Source organism: Pongo pygmaeus, chromosome 14 (genome assembly GCF_028885625.2).
Source record: "Pongo pygmaeus isolate AG05252 chromosome 14, NHGRI_mPonPyg2-v2.0_pri, whole genome shotgun sequence".
Classification (NCBI taxonomy): domain Eukaryota; kingdom Metazoa; phylum Chordata; class Mammalia; order Primates; family Hominidae; genus Pongo; species Pongo pygmaeus.
In genome coordinates, this window is record NC_072387.2 from 59,394,236 (window position 1) to 59,412,150 (window position 17,915).

At 38.1% G+C, this 17,915-nt stretch overlaps 1 protein-coding gene across 2 annotated transcripts in view; it reads right to left on the reverse strand.

Annotated features, from left to right (window-relative positions):
- The window catches only part of DLEU7 (deleted in lymphocytic leukemia 7), a 138,149-nt gene that overhangs the window by 105,390 nt on the left and 14,844 nt on the right, over positions 1 to 17,915 (reverse strand). The window contains exon 2 of one of the 2 annotated variants that reach the window (XM_054446741.2): positions 5,500 to 6,118. The exons of the other annotated variant lie outside the window; for it this stretch is intronic. Within the exon in view, the coding sequence (XP_054302716.2) occupies positions 5,912 to 6,118 (207 nt within the window). The 3' untranslated portion in view covers positions 5,500 to 5,911. Of the gene's footprint in view, positions 1 to 5,499; positions 6,119 to 17,915 lie in introns of those variants that run through there. 2 annotated transcript variants of the gene reach the window in all.

Genomic DNA, 17,915 nt, shown 5'->3' on the forward strand with positions numbered 1-17,915 from the left:
GCCTTTGGTTCTGCTATGTAGCTAAGTGAAACCAGGACTGTGGTAATTTCTTGGCTGTAGAATGGAACACTGGGATCCCTGATGAGGACACCCAGATGATATGGAACACTGCTAGTTGAAGTTCTGCTGAATTAAATGTGTCTTGAAACTCACGAATCTACAAGATTTGCACTCCTCTCAGATAGATTTACTGCATGAGGATCTGGCACCAGAGCATGAAGGAAAAATGGAAAATGGAGCCAAATGTTGGAGGGAATTTTAAGATGTGGAAGATTTGGTTCTTGCAGTCCTATGTTCTGTCAGAAGCAAGTGTCCAGATGGCTTCCTACCCTCCAAAGGCCTTCATTTAAATCAAGAAATGGAAAACAGCCAAAGGAACCTGAAGATAGTTCCTCAATCAGTGTAAGGCATGCAGTCAAAAGGATGTAAGATAAGCTGATCTGGGAGCTCTTGGAGCTGCCAGGAGATTACAGAATACAGTGAGGAGAGCATCTCAAGACAAGAGCAGGGGACAGGTACCATCTTGTCACTCCTGTATCCAGCTCTAATTAAAAGATCACCAGTATGTCCCCGACTTTTATTCTATATGAAAATGTGTTTCCACCGTCCAGAAATTCATTATTATAGATCATCTAAAAATAAGAATTAAAGGAAATGGGAGGGTGAAACAGTTAAGGAAATTCAATGGAGAAAACATCAGATGATGTGACTTTTTTCAGAGTTATAAAAAGACATCCACAACCTGTCTTTATGCAAGTGTCACACATTACCCAAGGTACTACATGGTCTTAAATTTGAAAAACACAGTCTGACTTTGAAGTGAGAGAGAAAAGGAGAAACACTACATGGGAAAGTTGAGGAGAAAAGGCCACTCAGAATGGCCCAGGCTGGCCCAGTCATTGTTAGGATGACCATCACGATTATTAATCATTTATTGAGTGATTGCTACATGATTGTTTTTAACTCAACACCTGCCTAAAATGCACTGATCAATTTAATCCTTAAAATGATTCTTTTCACTTTTTTTGGGTTTAGATATTTACCAAAAAACATAAGTGACTAACCACATGACTTAATTCATCAAATATTTATTGAGCTGTTACCCTGTTCTAGGCACTGCTGCTGTACAGAGAATACAGCTGTGAACAACATCCCTGGCGCTTTCGTTCTAGAGAGGAAAAACAGGTATATTCATTTCTTATGGCTGCTGCAACAGATTACCGCAAACTGGGTGGCTTCTAACAACGGAAATGTATTCTCTCATGGTTCTGAAGACCAGAAGGCCCAAATCAAGATGGCCCCAGTGCAGCACTCCCTCTGAAGGCACTAGAGGAGAATTTGCTCCTGGCCTCTTTCAGCTTCTGGTAGCTGTCAGCATTCCCTGACTGTGGGCCCGTCACTGTACTCTCTGTTCCCATGGACACATTTCTTCCTCCTCTTCTGCCTGTGTTCTCTCACTTTGCCTTTTTCTTGTAACCACATTTGTGATGGCATTTGGGGTCCACCCAGATAATCCCAAACAATTTCACCACAATATCCCTCATGTAATCACATCTGTTACCATCTAAGGTAATATTCACTTTATTGCAATATATGATAATATTCACAGGTCCCTTTGATTAAGATAAACATAACTTTTGGGGCCACCATTTAGCCACTACAATAGGCAATAAAAACATAAACAAATTCAGGCCATTGTGAGAGCAACAAAGAAAGCAAAGCAAGGAATAGGGATAAGAGAGTAATAGGGGATGCTATTTTTGCTGAGGGGGCTAGAGAGGACCTCCCTGATGTGGAGGCTTTGGAGCAGAGACCTCCTTGAAATAGATGAGAAACGTTGTTCTGGCAGAGGGAAGAGCAAGTGCAAAGGCCATAGGATTAATCGTTGTATTTGAAGAGGTGAGTGGTAAAGAGACTCGTGTCTTAGATGTGTAGTAGGAGATGGTTCCAAAAGGCAGAATTTGGATTTTATTCTGAGTAAAAAGGGAAGCTATTGGTAGAGCAGAGACGTAATTGAGCTAACGTTTTTTACTGTGGCTGATGTGTGGAGAATAGACTATAGAGAGCAGAGAAGTACTGTGACCACTCAGGGAGGTACTGCAATATTCCAGGCAGGAGACAATAGTGCCTAGGACCAGAATAGTGGCTATGGAAGTAGTGAGAAGTGATCTGATTTGAGACATGTTTTGAAGGTTGACCCAACAGGATTTGCTGATTGAGTGAATTTAGGTGACACTAATAGGGAAGTCAAGGATGTCGCTAATGTTTTTTGCCTATGTGACTGGAAGGATAAGAGCCATAGCCAACTGAAATTTGAAAGATGGCAGAGAAGCAGTCTTGGGAATCCATAATTCCATTTTGGAATTCGAAATGACTTTCGGCATCCAAGTAGAGATATTCCGTAGTCAGTTGAACACAGAAGTCTGGAGCTCAGGGTGAAGGACATACATTGGGCATCATTAGTGAATAGCCAGTATTGTAAATCACCAACTAGTAGGTGTAGTTAGAGAAAAGGACCAAAACTGAGCCCCAAAGCACTACACAATTAAGAAATCAAGAGATGTGGAAGAACCAGGACAAAGGTCTGTAAAGTAAGCCAATGAAGAAGTAAAACCATGAAAGTCTGCTGACCTGGAAAACAAATAAGAAAGTGACTCAAGGAGGGAACAGTCAACTGCATCAAAAGCTGATGATAGATCAAGTAATATGAGGATTGTGACTCTACTATGGAATTTATCAGTGAGACAGTCATCAGGAGTCTTGACAAGGGAAGTTTTGATGGCGTTGTGGGCACAAATCCATTTGGAGTGGATTCAAAAGGGAATCGGACAAAAAGAATTGTAAGCAACTAATTTGGACAATTATTCCAATGAGTTTTGCTGTTAAGAGGAGCAAAAAAACAGAGCAGTAGCCAGAGGAATTTTTTTTGAGTTGGAGATACTATAACATAATATCATGCTGACTCAGTGATATTATGAGAGGCAAAAATTGATAATGCAAGCAAGAGAATGAATGTGAGTGAGAAGGGACAGAGTCCAGAGCCTTAGTGGCCAACCAGCCTTGCACAGGAGCAGGGCGGCCCTCCTTATAACAGAAGCAAACTCGGAGTACCTGTGTACAGATGCAGGGTAGGTAGACCTGCTAGTGAGACGAGGAACATGCTCTTCTGATGGCTTCCATTGTCCCTGTGCAATCAGAAGCAAGCTCATCAGCTGAGAATGAGAAGAGTAAACAAGGGTAAAGTTTGAAAAGGTGTGGAAGAGTCTTCAGGGAGTGAATTGTTAAGGCCAGCAGTGAATTATCTAGTGAATTTTCCAGAACAGCACTATCTCATAGAAATATAATGCAAACCATCCATGGAATATTAAGTTTTCTAGTACCCATATTGAAAACATGAAAAGAAATAGGTACAATTAATTTTAATGGTATATTTTACTTAACCCAACATATTCAAAATATTATCATTTCAACATGTAATCAGTATAAACAGTATGAAGATATTTTAGATTCTTTTGTTTTAGTAATAAGTTTTCAAAAGCCAGTGTGCATTTTACATTTTCAGCACATCTCAATTCAGATGAGCCACATTTTAAGTGCTCAGTAGCCACGTGCAGCCAGTGCTACCATACTGAACATTGCAGGTCTAGGAAATGAAGTAGGGCTAATGGAGAATGCCAAGGGTCCCTGGAGATTGGGAGCCACGAGCTGAAGTGAGATTGGTATGGCTGGGTGTTTTTCTCCAGCGATATTCAGAGCTCCTCTACAGACATGGAGTAGGCAGAGAGCTGGACTTGACCAGGGATTGAGTTTTGCAAGCAGCATTCAACCAAAGGGAAAAAAGGGAAGGGAACTGGTGGCATGTGGCACCAACTGATTATGCAGACTGACCATAGAACATAAGACACCAAAGTTAGCATGGGGTGGGGGAGGGGTGTAAAAAGGTGGTAGGGGCAACCAAAGTTCTAGTAGCATCATAGAACTTTAAGAACTGTAGATGCTATGCAACATACAAAGACGTCTAGATAATCCCTGTCTTCAGCAAGCTAATCTTGACAGCAGATTTACCAACAGCTATGCTATTAAGATGGCATGTGATAAACACCAGAAAAGTAGCACAAAATGTGTTCTATGGGAGTTCAGAAGAGGAAGAGTTCACCTCTGGCTAGGATGGCCCATGAGGGTTCATGGAGGGGGTGGTGGGTAAGTCAGATCTTGAAGGATGAATAGGAATTTTGTCAGCATATAGGAAACATGGTACAAAGTGAGGAAAAAGCACAAGCACAGACAGAAAATAAAAAAATGTTCGCTATTTCTTTGGGTAAGGTAAAAAAAAAAAAACCTTAATATTCATTGAGGGAATCATTAATTACAATGGGGTAGGCAGCATATAAATAATGATGGCTCTTGAAAGAAAAGTACAGAGCTAATTTCCCTGGGGGAAGAAAGACCTCATCATAAAAGAAAGGCATCCCCCCAGAATACAATGTTTCTTAGGTGTGGGAAAACTGAGTGGCAAAGATTATTCTCAAGAAATAAATGCCCACCGCTTCTCAGCCTTTTGGCTGAGATCAAGTGAAGAAATAAATGCCCTTTATTTCTGACCCACCTCACCCCTACACACTCATGCACATGTACACACATGAGCACACACACACACACACGCATGCACACAGACACACAGAGCGTCCGCCTTTCCTTTAGAATTCAGTATCATATACTTGGTTCCCTTCTCTGGAAATGGTCAGTTACGTCCAAAGAGAAGCAATATGTTTACCTTTCATTCTCAGATTCTGGAAGAAAACCTTTAGAACCAACTAGGATTAGAGTGGGTGAGATTAAAAAGGCTTTGATTACTATTAACACCTTAGAAATAGTACTGTACTCCCACCACGCAGGCCCAGCTGATGATTCTTTTAGAAAACAAGCTGCACATAATCACTATAATCTTTTTTTTCTAAATCTGTTGCTGTTTCTATTAAAATTTTAAGGGAAAAAATAGCGTTTTACTTTGGCTTTCAACACAGTCATCATTGAACAACAAGAAATTTAGTTTTTCCTAAGTATGTGTGGACTGTTGTTGAAAAAAAAAAAAAAATCACCTTCGCTCTTCCTGGATCTAAATGGTTTGGGAAACCTGCCAGTAGATCCACTCCTTCCCTTTTTTTAAAGAATTTCCTACTTCAATCAGAATATTTAGAAACAGTAAAAGCTAGACTTTTCCACATGAGACTTTAATAATACTGTGCTTTGTGTTTACATATCATACATGATTGGTACTTCATAGTTCACTATCACTTTAAGTTTTTAAATTAGTATATAAAAGCACAAGGTTTAGAAGCAACTCGTCTCTGCTCAACAGTAAGTTATTAATGTCAGGATTGAAACTTATAATTACTGACGCATGTAGTCCTACAAAGATCGTTCTTATAAAAGGAAGTGTCCAGTAAGTATTAACAGAACATAGCAATGATCAAATATCTCATTTATTCAAGGTAATTTTAATTTTAAGAACCATGGAACTTTAATTATATAAATAACCACATTAAACCCTTTAGACCTACATTAATATGAATACAAATTAAGGTATCATTCAATAAAAACTAATACTTAATATGAATAAATATATACATACATAATCAAATCAGTTTCACAAAGTAGATGTATTTCAATCAGAAAGTCAGCAAATAGGTCAATATACTTAAAAATATGAACTACTGCTTTAAAAAAATTTCATTAACATGCTATAATCCTGAAGGCTACAGATGCCACTGGTCAGACTGCTCCACGTACCATCAAGTCTTTCCGCTTTGGATATAAAAACATCCATTGTCTGCTGACTCAATTAGGAAGGTAAGGTATCTGGTTCTCTTAACAGTGCTGGCTGTGGTGTTACTCCCAATGCCTTTAACACTCATATGTCTGGGAGATTCTGTAAGATCTGTCTCAAGGAAGCACAGGCTACCACATGGGCATCTGAAGGAAAATTAGCAAGTGACTGAATCAGCTTCTTGACTATTGTCTTCAAACACTGGTGGGCAGCATTCAAGTCTCTGTCAAACTGCTGTCCTTCAATCTGTAGAGCCAAATGACTGCAGATGTTTCTAAACTCAACACTATCCTGAAATGAACAACAAACACAAACGAGAAATTAGATAGGTTATGGGGGACATTTGTTGTACTTTGCTTACCCAGCTTCCATTCTTTTTCTCTTCTGGTGACAGCACTCTGTTTTTTTTATTTCTTGGAAAACTACACCCCATTCTTAGCCTATGCAGTTGGACCAAAGCTGATCACAACTCCAGGGACCAGGCCAATCACAGCGTGGACTGATCAGAATGGACAGATGATCTAAGCCAAGGCCAATAGGCCACAGGCCCAGAATATCTGCTAGACAAGACCTAAAGAGGATCTGCTATCCTCTTTAACTGAGGCTGTTGGAAAATATCTTGCCACCATAAGGATAACATCCAAATGAGAATGAAGCCAACACAGAAGAAAGGAGAACCAAGCGATTAAAAGAGCCAGATTCTAATCTAATACTTTCTGAGTGTGTGGCTCTAGCTATACTTGAACAATAAACCCCAAGATTTTTTGGCCATCTCGGTCAATAAATATCACTTTTTTACTTAACCCAGTTGGACATGAGTTTCTGTTACTTGTTCCTAAAAGAACTGTGACAAATACACAAATAGCCTGTGTTTCTATTATCCCATACTCACTGTGTTCAGTAGTTCAGTATTCCAATACAGAATTTGTTATTTAACGGACATGGTCTCAAGAAACCCCCAAATGCCAATTTAGAAAGAACAGTTCTCAGGTAGTTTAAAAGAAGGAGGTAATTCAATATTTTTAATCCCTAAATGGTTTATTTTCTAAAATCCATTGCAAATAAATGGTACATTTGGATGATTCCACATCAAAGATAATGTTGAATATACAATCTCTTTTCAGTATAGGGAAATGACGTCCCCTGGACTTCTGGTTCTGGCAACAAAACTATAACTTAGTTTTCCTAAGGAATTCTCTTTGCTACTGAATTCCTAAAATTCTAAATAAAAATAGGGCAAACATCCTTTCTGAGCTTGCAAGAAAATAAGAGAAATCACTCAGAAGCCAAAAATTTTTAAAAGATTATTTTAGCTGCCTACCAGTACTATGAAGAAATGAAAGTTAGTCTCTCTTGGGCTGGGTTTGGGATGGAGAGTAAAGTTGTCCCTGAGAATGTGTAATAGAGGACCTGTATTACACAGTCATTTGACTTTGGAATTGCCCTCTGTACTAGATGAACATCCTGGGGACACTCATGCTAAGAAATTAACTTAAAATTTTGAACTAGGCTGAAATAGCCATGAACACATAGCAAAAACAAACAAAAACCTATTCCAGGGAAACATGTCAGCAACCATTGCCCTACAATAGTATTTGCATAATGCCTATGTTGAAGATGGAAGTCAAAATATGAAATTTAAAATACAATCTACCATGATATAGCAGATGCAATATGGGACAAGATTAAACTCAAATAATTTAAAATAGAGACTATAAAATATGTTTTAAATCAGCAGTCTCCAACATTTTGGCATCAGGGACCAGTTTTGCAGAAGACAATTTTTTTCTATGGCTGGTGGTGGCAAATGGTGTCGAGATGAAACTGTTCCACCTCTGATCATCAGGCATTAGATTCTCTTTTTTTTTTTTTAAGAGATGAGATAATTTTTTTCTATTTTAGTCAAATAATTAGTCATCCTTAAGTATTTCTGCATGCTTTATCAAATAAAAATTATTTTATGATTGGCAAAATTTTCTTGTTACCAATTATAAAATAAACCCAGTATGCACCTTAAAAAATAACAACCTTTTTCTTGAAGGGCAGATCACAACATGCTGACTATTTCATAATAAATTGAAGGTGAACAAAGGAGAAAATGCAGTACATTTGTACTTTGAGAAGAAACTAATTTCTAATACTTATGTGTCACCTTAATACTCATGTGTCACCTTATTCTGGCTGGCATGTAGTAGATGGCCCACAAGTGTTCAGTGATTGAATGAATGATTGGATGAATAAATATTATTCTTGAAAAAAATCATCTCAATAATTACTTCCTGATCATACTGGATACTGTCAGGTATAGTTTCAGAAAATATTCTGTAATTTAATTAATAAAACTGAGAATTAGAAGAAAGAAAATTTGCTGCTAAAGTACTGCCAAATATCCAGTTGTGTGGTGTGAATTTGGTAGCTTCGATAAGGCCTTCTTATTTACTCTAAAAATTTCTAATATTTTACTTGTTCTATTAGCCACCTATTATCTGATGATGAGTGGCTGGGATTTCTCCGTTAAATCTTCATTCTCTTAGCCCTAGTTTTACAATGATATTTAAGTGCAATCATTCTTGCAGATATTAACAGGAACACCTAGTGCTTTTCTTAACAACAGATTGAACTAAGATTATTATTTTTTTATTATACTTTAAGTTCTAGGGTACATGTGCACAACGTGCAGGTTTGTTACATATGTATACATGTGCCATGTTGGTGTGCTGCACCCATTAACTCGTCATTTACATTAGGTATATCTCCTAATGCTATCCCTCCCCCCTCCCCTGACCCCACGACAGGCCCCGATGTGTGATGTTCCCCACCCTGTGTCAAAGTGTTCTCATTGTTCAATTCCCACCTGTGAGAAGGAGCACACAACCTAGATCCTTCTCATGCACAATTCACAATAGGGTTTGTGCTCCTATGAGAATCTAATGCTGCTGCTGATAACAACAGGAGGAGGAGCTCAGGTGATAATGCTTGCTAACCTACTGCTCATCTCCTACTGTGCGGTGCGGTTCCTAACAGGCCACAGACCAGTTCCTGTTCATGGCCCGGGGATTAGGGACCTGTGCCTTAAATGATTAAAGATATAGAGGAAGAAATCAGAAAAGTGTTTTAAGAAAAAATAGGCTTGCAAAAGAAGCCCATCCACTTCTAAAAAATGATAATTATAGTAGAAATTTAAAACTTAATTGACAGCTTAAACACCTGATTAAACATATATAAAGTGAGGATGAGGAAACTAGATAATAAATGTGAAAAAAATGCCTTAGAATGCAAGATTACAAGTTGAAGATGTGGGCAATATGAATGAGAGGTTGAACAACATGGATGACAGAATGAGAAAGTCCAACAAACACTTCCAGGAGAACAACAGAGAGAATGGGAAAGAGGCAATATTCAAAGAGAACAATGGATTAGAATTATACAGAGTAGATCCAAAACAGAAATCTTTATATTAAGGAAGTAAAATATGTCATAGGGAGAACAAGTTAAGTGAAATCCAAATCTAAACTCATCGAGGCAAAATTACTCTTAAAGGCAATCAGAAAGAAAAATACAGATGGACTTCAACGAATGACAAGACAGCAGCTGATTTCTCACCACAACAATAGAGAAGACAATGGAATAATAGCTTCAAATAACTGTCAACCTAGAATTTTTTTTTATTCCTACCAAACTATCATTTAAAACTCAGGGAAAAATAAATATGCTCTCATTTAAAAGGGTAGAATTACCACTAATAGACTCTCACAGTTAGATATTTCTGAAGACATAATTCTGAAAGAGGAAATTCAACTGAAAATGGTTGAGATTCAGGATGCAACAGTGAACAAAAAACTCAAAAACATGGTATAAATCTAAAGAATTCATTGTTTAAAACAAAAATTATAAAAACTAACGTGGAGTTTAGGACATCTAAATGTGGTAAATGAATGACGGTTCATTTTAGAACCATCTGAGCAAGATGTTTCTCAAATGCTGAACAGCAGTGACATGTCGAATAGAGTGGCACTCTAAGCACTGTATTATTCAAGAGAAAGGTGGCAAGCTCATAAATTTCAGACTTGTTAGGTACATGTGTGAAAAATGTAAGAGTTATTATTAAAAGTAGAGAAATAATACATAAAACTTCAAAATCAGCAGAGGGAAAAGATGAATTAAAATTTTATTGGCTGGGCACAGTGGCTCATGCCTGTAATCCCAACACTTTGGGAGGCTAAGGCAAGCAGATTGCTTGACTCCAGGAGTTCGAGACCAGCCTGGGCTACATGGCAAAACCCTGTCTCTAAAAAAAAAAAAAAAAAAAAAAAGCAAAAATTATCTGGGCAAGAGGGCATGCACCTGTGGTCCCAGCAACTCAGGAGGCTGAGGCGGGAAGATCACATTGAGCCCAGGAGGTCAAGGCTGCAGTGAGCAATGATCATGCCATTGCTCTCCAGCCTGGGCAACAGAGCGAGACCCTGTCTCAAAGAAAAAGAAAAAACAGATTATTGACTTTATGTATATAGAAAGTAAACTTGAGAAATAAAGATACAAACATAAGGCAAGGTAAACAGAAAGCACTAAAAAAGATAGTAGTAGTAAGCCTACACATATCAGAAAGCACAACAAGTGCAAAGCAATAAACTCAGCTTTTGGAAGATAGTGATTACTATATTGGTTTTATATGCTGTTTACAAGAAACACATTTAAAACTAAAACCACATAAAGATTGAAAGTGAATGGATATTTAAATATATGCCAAGCAAAGAGAAGCCAAAATAAAACCATAAAAAATCATTATTTGGGATGAAATAAACTATGACTAATAAAATGAATGATTCCCGAAGCAGATGTCACAATTTTGTACCTGTATGTCCCTAATATGATAATCATAACATACATTCAGTCTGCACACATACAAGCTGATTTTAACTTAGCTTCCTCTGAAACTAGATAGATCAAACAACAAAACAGAGAAAGACTGAAAAACACTAATCACAAGCTTGAGCCAATGGAAATAAGAAAATATACATTATTGTCAAACATATGTGGGCTATTTATAAAGTTGACTATATTATAATGTCACAAAGCAAATCTCAACAAATATCAGAAAGACTCTATCATGCAAATCACAATGCAAATAAATGAGAAATCAATAACATAGATACCCTTCCCAAAACATGTGTGACTTAGAAAACCCACTTCTAAATAATTCATGGATCAGTGAAAAAATAATTGAAAATTTCAAATACTTTATACTGAACTATATCACAAATTTGTGGGATGTAGCCACAGTGAGAAATGCTTTGACTTAAATGATTATGTAAATAAAGAATAATCCCTGAAAATCCATGAGCCAAAAATTCAACTCAATAATGTAGGAAAAGAGAAACAGATACTGTCACTCAAAAAAAATGGAAGGAAGAACTAAAAGTTGAACCAAAGTTTGATGAGGGACCAGAGTTTCCTTCCTAATTCTGTCTATAAGGGGAAACTATTCTTCTCCCTATGAAAAACCGTGTTTTTTGACTGAGAAGGACCTGGGTTTCTGACAAAGTGCTTATTAGAAAACATCCCCCAGAAACAAAACCAATGTTCATTTCAACTTAGCAAACATGGCAGCAGGACAACCTGCGAGCTAGGTGCCGGGACAGAACCATACCATGCTCAAGGATTCGCAAGCTACCATACTTTTTGTTCTTTTCTCTTTAAAGCATTCTTGCTTCCCTACCTTTGTGTGTTGCTCATTTCTGCCCAGAAGGTGTCAAAGAGCTGTTTAGATCAAGCCTGTCCAACCTGTGGCTCAAGATGGCATTGAATGTAGCCCAACACAAATTTGTAAATTTTCTTAAAACACTGTAAGATTTTTTTGCGATTTTTAAAAAAAAAATTAGCTCATCAGCTATCAGTAGTGTTAGTGTATTTTATGTGTGGCCCAAGACAATTCTTCTAATGTGGCCCAGGGAAGCCAAAAAATTGTACATCCCTGCTGTAGATGACCTATCCCATAGCTTATGGGGTGGCCTGTGTGCTGAAACATACTGCTAGGGAATGGGAAAGTAGGAGAGAAAAATCACTCTGGACTATTTCCTCAAGATCTACATCAAGGAAAATTGTCTGATTGCTTTATACAAGTAATCCAACACTAAGTACAAAGTATAAGGATCAAAGAAAACACGCAAGGGGAAATTCAAAATAGAAGGAACCACTAAAACGTGTGCTGACATGTGCCTATTAGCCAGTGTGCAAAGGAATTCATCACCCAAAGAAGACTAAAATGCCTTTAAAAATATAGTTGTGGGCCGAAAACCTGAAGTCAATTTCACGTTTTACTGTAAAGAATCAAAGAAGGCGTCGCTTGGGGAAATTACATGTAAAATAAAATTCGACTGCTGGGCTGTACTGGTCCCTGAGGCCCTGGGCAAACTTCAGATCTCTGGCAAGCTTTGCAAACTCACTTTATTTTACTATTCTAGTACAGTATTTCCTTTTTATCCTTTCTCAAATATATTAGCAAAGAAAACAAATTAATAGGAATAGGCTTTCCGTGGGACTCTTAAGCCAGGGTAGGGAAAAATAAAACAGGTGTGTGCTTCTTTACCATTCGAGAAGGTCTGAAGGCCAACTCTGGATCCAATAATCATTGCCTTCGACCAAACTTCTGCTGAGTCTGCAGTGGAAGGTAGGGGTCACAAGTCACAGCATTAAGGCAATAGTATATTAAATGGCTCATGGGCTTTCAGTAGAAACTCACATGGTCAATATTGGTGATGATTTCACTTAGGATGCTTTCCATTCAACAACAGAGCCTATCCTCCCAGCCGCTTTTATTTAGCAAATCCCAGATGCTCCCAGAAATGATGTAATATCCTACACGATGCTTTGAGTACTTTGCCAGAATTAGAACTACATGGTTGAGCAATCTAAAAGCAGGTTTTGAAACTTCTAAAGCCTTGTGTAATTTCAGACTCTGGATATGAAATGTATTGATTACTACAGCAGTCCAAATTGATGGCCAGCATTTACATTTTTAAGCCAGTTGAGATACTCTCATGTGACTCAACTGATCTATTGGGGTAATGGCCTTGGCCTGTTTAACTCAGCTAAATGAATTAGTTAAATTTATTTCAAATGTGTTATCAAGCCTCCACCACATGACTGGATAAAAGGCAATAAGATATGGTACTTGATCTATAAAGAGCTTATAACCTACTAGAGGGAAATGAGACACATAGGTCATATATCAAATGTCCATTGCAGTATGATAAGGGCTATGGTAAAAACACAAAACCCCAATTCTATGGAAGAATAGACATGTATACACTCATAATTTAAGCACAGCACAGGGTTCATGCAAAGCTCGTTCTGTCATGTGACTCCTTCCTATAGAGTGCTGGGTTTTTATTGTTCAAAATTCATTTGGACACACTAGAGAAATTCATGTGCTTAGGAGACAATCTAATCAAAGAAATAGCTCTAGTTTTTACAATATGGCTTATTAATTTTTAGCACATATCTGCCCTGAGGTAGGCAGAATAATAGACTTTCAGTACCTGTATGTTACCCCACATGGTACAGGGACTTTGCAGATGTTAGTTAGAATGGGAAGCTCTCCAGGTCATTACAAAGACCCAGGGGATGGAGACACAGTTCATTCCTTCAAGAGCACTGGACTTGCCATCGGAATGCTGGTTCTACCCCTTTGGACAAGCTATTATGCCTATGGAACACTCAGTTTTCTCATCTGTAAAATGGAAACAATAATAGCTACCACATTGAGGGGTTTCAAAAGTCAAATTAGCTCATGGATATGGAAGCTCTTTGTATTTTTTAAGTGGTCCTTTACATTAATAACTAAACGTATAGTGGACTCTGTTAGATGTTGGGAGATCAGTAAGGAGGAGGAGAGGGGAGGGGAGGGGAGGGGAGAGGGAAAAAGAAAGGGGAAGGGAAAAGAAAAGAGAAAGAAAAGAAAAAAATCTGCCTTGTAGAAACTTAGAATCTAATTGGTGAGATGAAATCTATCTGCAATTGTTCAGTAGGACTGTCACAAAAATAAGATTAAGGTTCAACAACAAAAGTGGAGGCCATCAGTAAGCTTCTTGCAGAAGAGGGGAATGGAGGCTTGCATGAAGTATCAGAGAAATGGTAGGTGGGAAGGACTACATTAGATACTACAAGATAGATAGGTGGTATGGAGGAAAGCATTATTTGGCTTATAGGCCCCTGTAACCAAAATAAATAACAGAAGCCGAAGTGTGGAGTCAAGAAGGGGCGGGGTCAGGGAGAAGGAGAACACTAGTCTGAAAAGAATAGAATTTTGTGTTGAATATGAGGACATGATTGTGTGGAAGGCCTTGAATGTCAGAGTAAAGTCCCTGAACACTTCCAATCATTGGATAACATGCAAACCAGCTTTTGAAGAACACTGGTCTGGCCCACACGCCTGAGCACCTACTCAGCACCAGACTGCAAGCTTGACTCATTCTATACCTTGTCTCACTCAGTGCTCACCACAATCCATGATAGATGAAAAGAAATTTTGCTTGGGGAGAGTATGTGATGTAGCTAAGTAACACAGCAAGTTAGTGACAGAGTTAAAATTAACTTCTGCCAGGGTTGAAGCAGAATTGATCATGGTGGGTAAACTTTTTGATGTGCTACTGGATTCAGTTTGCCAGTATTTTACTGAGGATTTTCGCATCGATGTTCATCAGGGATATTGGCCTGAAATTTTCTTTTTTTCTTGTGTCTCTGCCAGGTTTTGGTATCAGGATGATGCTGGCCTCATAAAATGAGTTAGGAGGAGTCCCTTTTTTTCTACTATTTGGAATAGTTACAGAAGGAATGGTACCAGCTCCTCTTTGTACCTCTGGTGGAATTCGACTGTGAATCCGTCTGGTCCTGGGTTTTTTTTAGTTGGTAGGCTATTAATTACTGCCTCAATTTCAGAACTTAATATTGGTCTATTCAGGGATTCGACTTCTTCTTCGTTTGGTCTTGGGAGGGTATATGTGTCTAGGAATTTATCGATTTTCTTCTAGACTTCTAGCTTATTTGCACAGAGGTGTTTATAGTATTCTCTGATGGTAGTTTGTATTTCTTTGGTATCAGTGGTGATATCCCCTTTATCATTTTTATTGTGTCTATTTGATTCTTCTCTCTTTTCTCCTTTATTAATCTGGCTAGCAGTCTATTTTGTTAATCTTTTCAAAAAACCAGCTCCTGGATTCATTGATTTTTTGAAAGGTTTTTCATGTCTCTATCTCCTTCAGTTCTGCTCTAATTGTAGTTATTTACTGTCTTCTGCTAGCTTTTGAATTTGTTTGCTCTTGCTTCTCTAGTTCTTTTAATTGTGGTATTAGGGTGTCGATATTAGATCTTTCCCACTTTCTCCTGTGGGCATTTAGTGCTATAAATTTCCCTGTAAACACTACTTTAGCTGTGTCCCAGAGATTCTGGTACATTGTATCTTTGTTCTCATTGGTTTCAAAGAACTTATTTATTTCTGCCTTAATTTCATTATTTACCCAGCAGTCATTCAGGAGCAGGTTGTTCAGTTTCCATGTAGTTGTGCAGTTCTGAGTGAGTTTCTTAATCTGAGTTCTAATTTGATTGCACTGTGGTCTGAGAGACTGTTTGTATGATTTCCATTCTTTTGCATTTGCTGAGGAGTGTTCAACATATGCAAATCAATAAATGTAATCCATACATAAACAGAACCATTGGCAAAAACCACATGATTATCTCAATAGATGCACAAAAGTCCTTCGATAAAATTCAACAGCCCTTCATGCTAAAAACTCTTAAGGAACTAGGTATTGATAAAACATATCTCAAAATAGTAAGAGCTATTTATGACAAACACACAGCCAATATCATACTGAACGGGCAAAAGTTGGAAGCATTCACTTTGAAAACTGGCACAAAACAATGACACCCTCTCTCACCACTCCTATTCAACATAGTATTGGAAGTTCTGGCCAGGACAATCAGGCAAGAGAAAGAAATAAAGCGTACTCAAACAGGAAGAGAGGAAGTCAAATTGTCTCTGTTTGCAGATGACATGATTGTATATTTAGAAAACCCCATCATCTCAGCCCAAAATCTCCTTAAGCCGATAAGCAACTTCAGCAGTCTCAGGATACAAAATCAATGTGCCAAAATCACAAGCATTCTTATACACCAATAACAGACAAACAGAGAGCCAAATCATGAGTGAACTCCCATTCACAATTGCAACAAAGATAATAAAATACCAAGGAATACAAATTACAAGGGATGTGAAGGACATCTTCAAGGAGAACTACAAACCACTGCTCAAGGAAATAAGAGAGGACATACACAGATGGAAAAACATTCCATGCTCGTGGATAGGAAGAATGAATATTGTGAAAATGGTCATACTGCCCAAGGTAATTTATAGATTCAATGCTATTCCCATCAAGCTACCATTGACTTTCTTCACAGAATTAGAAAAAGCTACTTTAAATTTCATATGGAACCAAAAAAGAGCCCGTATAGCCAAGACAATCCTAAGCAAAAAGAACAAAGCTGGAGGCATCACGCTACCTGACTTCAAACTATACTACAAGTCTACAGTAACCAAAACAGCATGGTACTGGTACCAAAACAGAGATATAGACAAATGGAACAGAACAGAGGCCTCAGAAATAATGCCACACATCTACAACCATCTGATCTTTGACAAACCTGACAAAAACAAGCAATGGGGAAAGGATTCCCTATTTAAAAAATAGTGTTGGGAAAACTGATTAGCCATATGCCGAAAACCGAAACTGGACCTCTTCCTTACACCTTATACAAAAATTACCTCAAGATGGATTAAAGACTTAAATGTAAGACCTAAAACCATAAAAACCCTAGAAGAAAACCTAGACAATACCATTCAGGACATAGGCATGGGCAAAGACTTCATGACTAAAACACCAAAAACAATGGCAACAAAAGCCAAAATTGATAAATAGGATCTAATTAAACTAAAGAGCTTCTGCACAGCAAAAGAAACTATCATCAGAGTGAACAGGCAACCTACAAATGGGAGAAAATTTTTGCAATCTATCCATCTGACAAAGGGCTAATATCCAGAATCTACAAGGAATTTAAACAAATTTACAAGAAAAAAACAATCCCATCAAAAAGTGGGCAAAGGATATGAACAGACACTTCTCAAAAGAAGACATTTGTGTGGCCAACAAACATACGCAAAAAAAAACCTCATCATCACTGGTCATTAGAGAAATGCAAATCAAAACCATAATGAAATACCATCCCATGCCAGTTAGAACAGAGATCATTAAAAAGTCAGGAAACAACATATGCGGGAGAGTATGTGAAGAAATAGGAATGCTTTTACACTGTTGGTGGGAGTGTAAATTAGTTCAACCATTGTGGAAGACAGTGTGGCGATTCCTCAAGGATCTAGAACCAGAAATACCATTAGACCCAGGAATCCCATTACTGGATTATAGGTCATTCTACTATAAACACACATGCACACGTATGTTTATTGCAGCACTATTCACAATAGCAAAGACTTGGAACCAACCCAAATGCCCATCAATGATAGACTGGATAAAGAAAATGTGGCACATATACAACATGGCATACTATGCAGCCATAAAAAAGGATGAGTTCATGTCCTTTGCAGGGACATGGATGAAGCCATGAAGCCATCATTGTTAGCAAACTAACACAGGAACAGAAAACCAAACACTGCATGTTCTCACTCATAAGTGGGAGTTGAACAATGAGAGCACATGTACACAGGGAGGGGAATATCACATACCAGGGCCTGTAGGGGGGTGGGGGGCTAGGGGAGGGATAGCATTAGGAGAAATACCTAATGTAGATGATGGGTTGATGGATGCAGCAAACCACCATGGCACGTGTATACCTATGTAACAAACCTGCACATTCTGCACAGAACTTAAAGTATAATAAAAAAATTAACTCCTCTATTTCAGAACTCAAACACTCATCAGATTCGCCCCAGATCCCAAATGATGCCAGGTGCAGTAATGGCTCACAGAGCCAAGCTCAGCCATGTAGTGTGGGAGACAAGACTGGCAGGAATTATAGA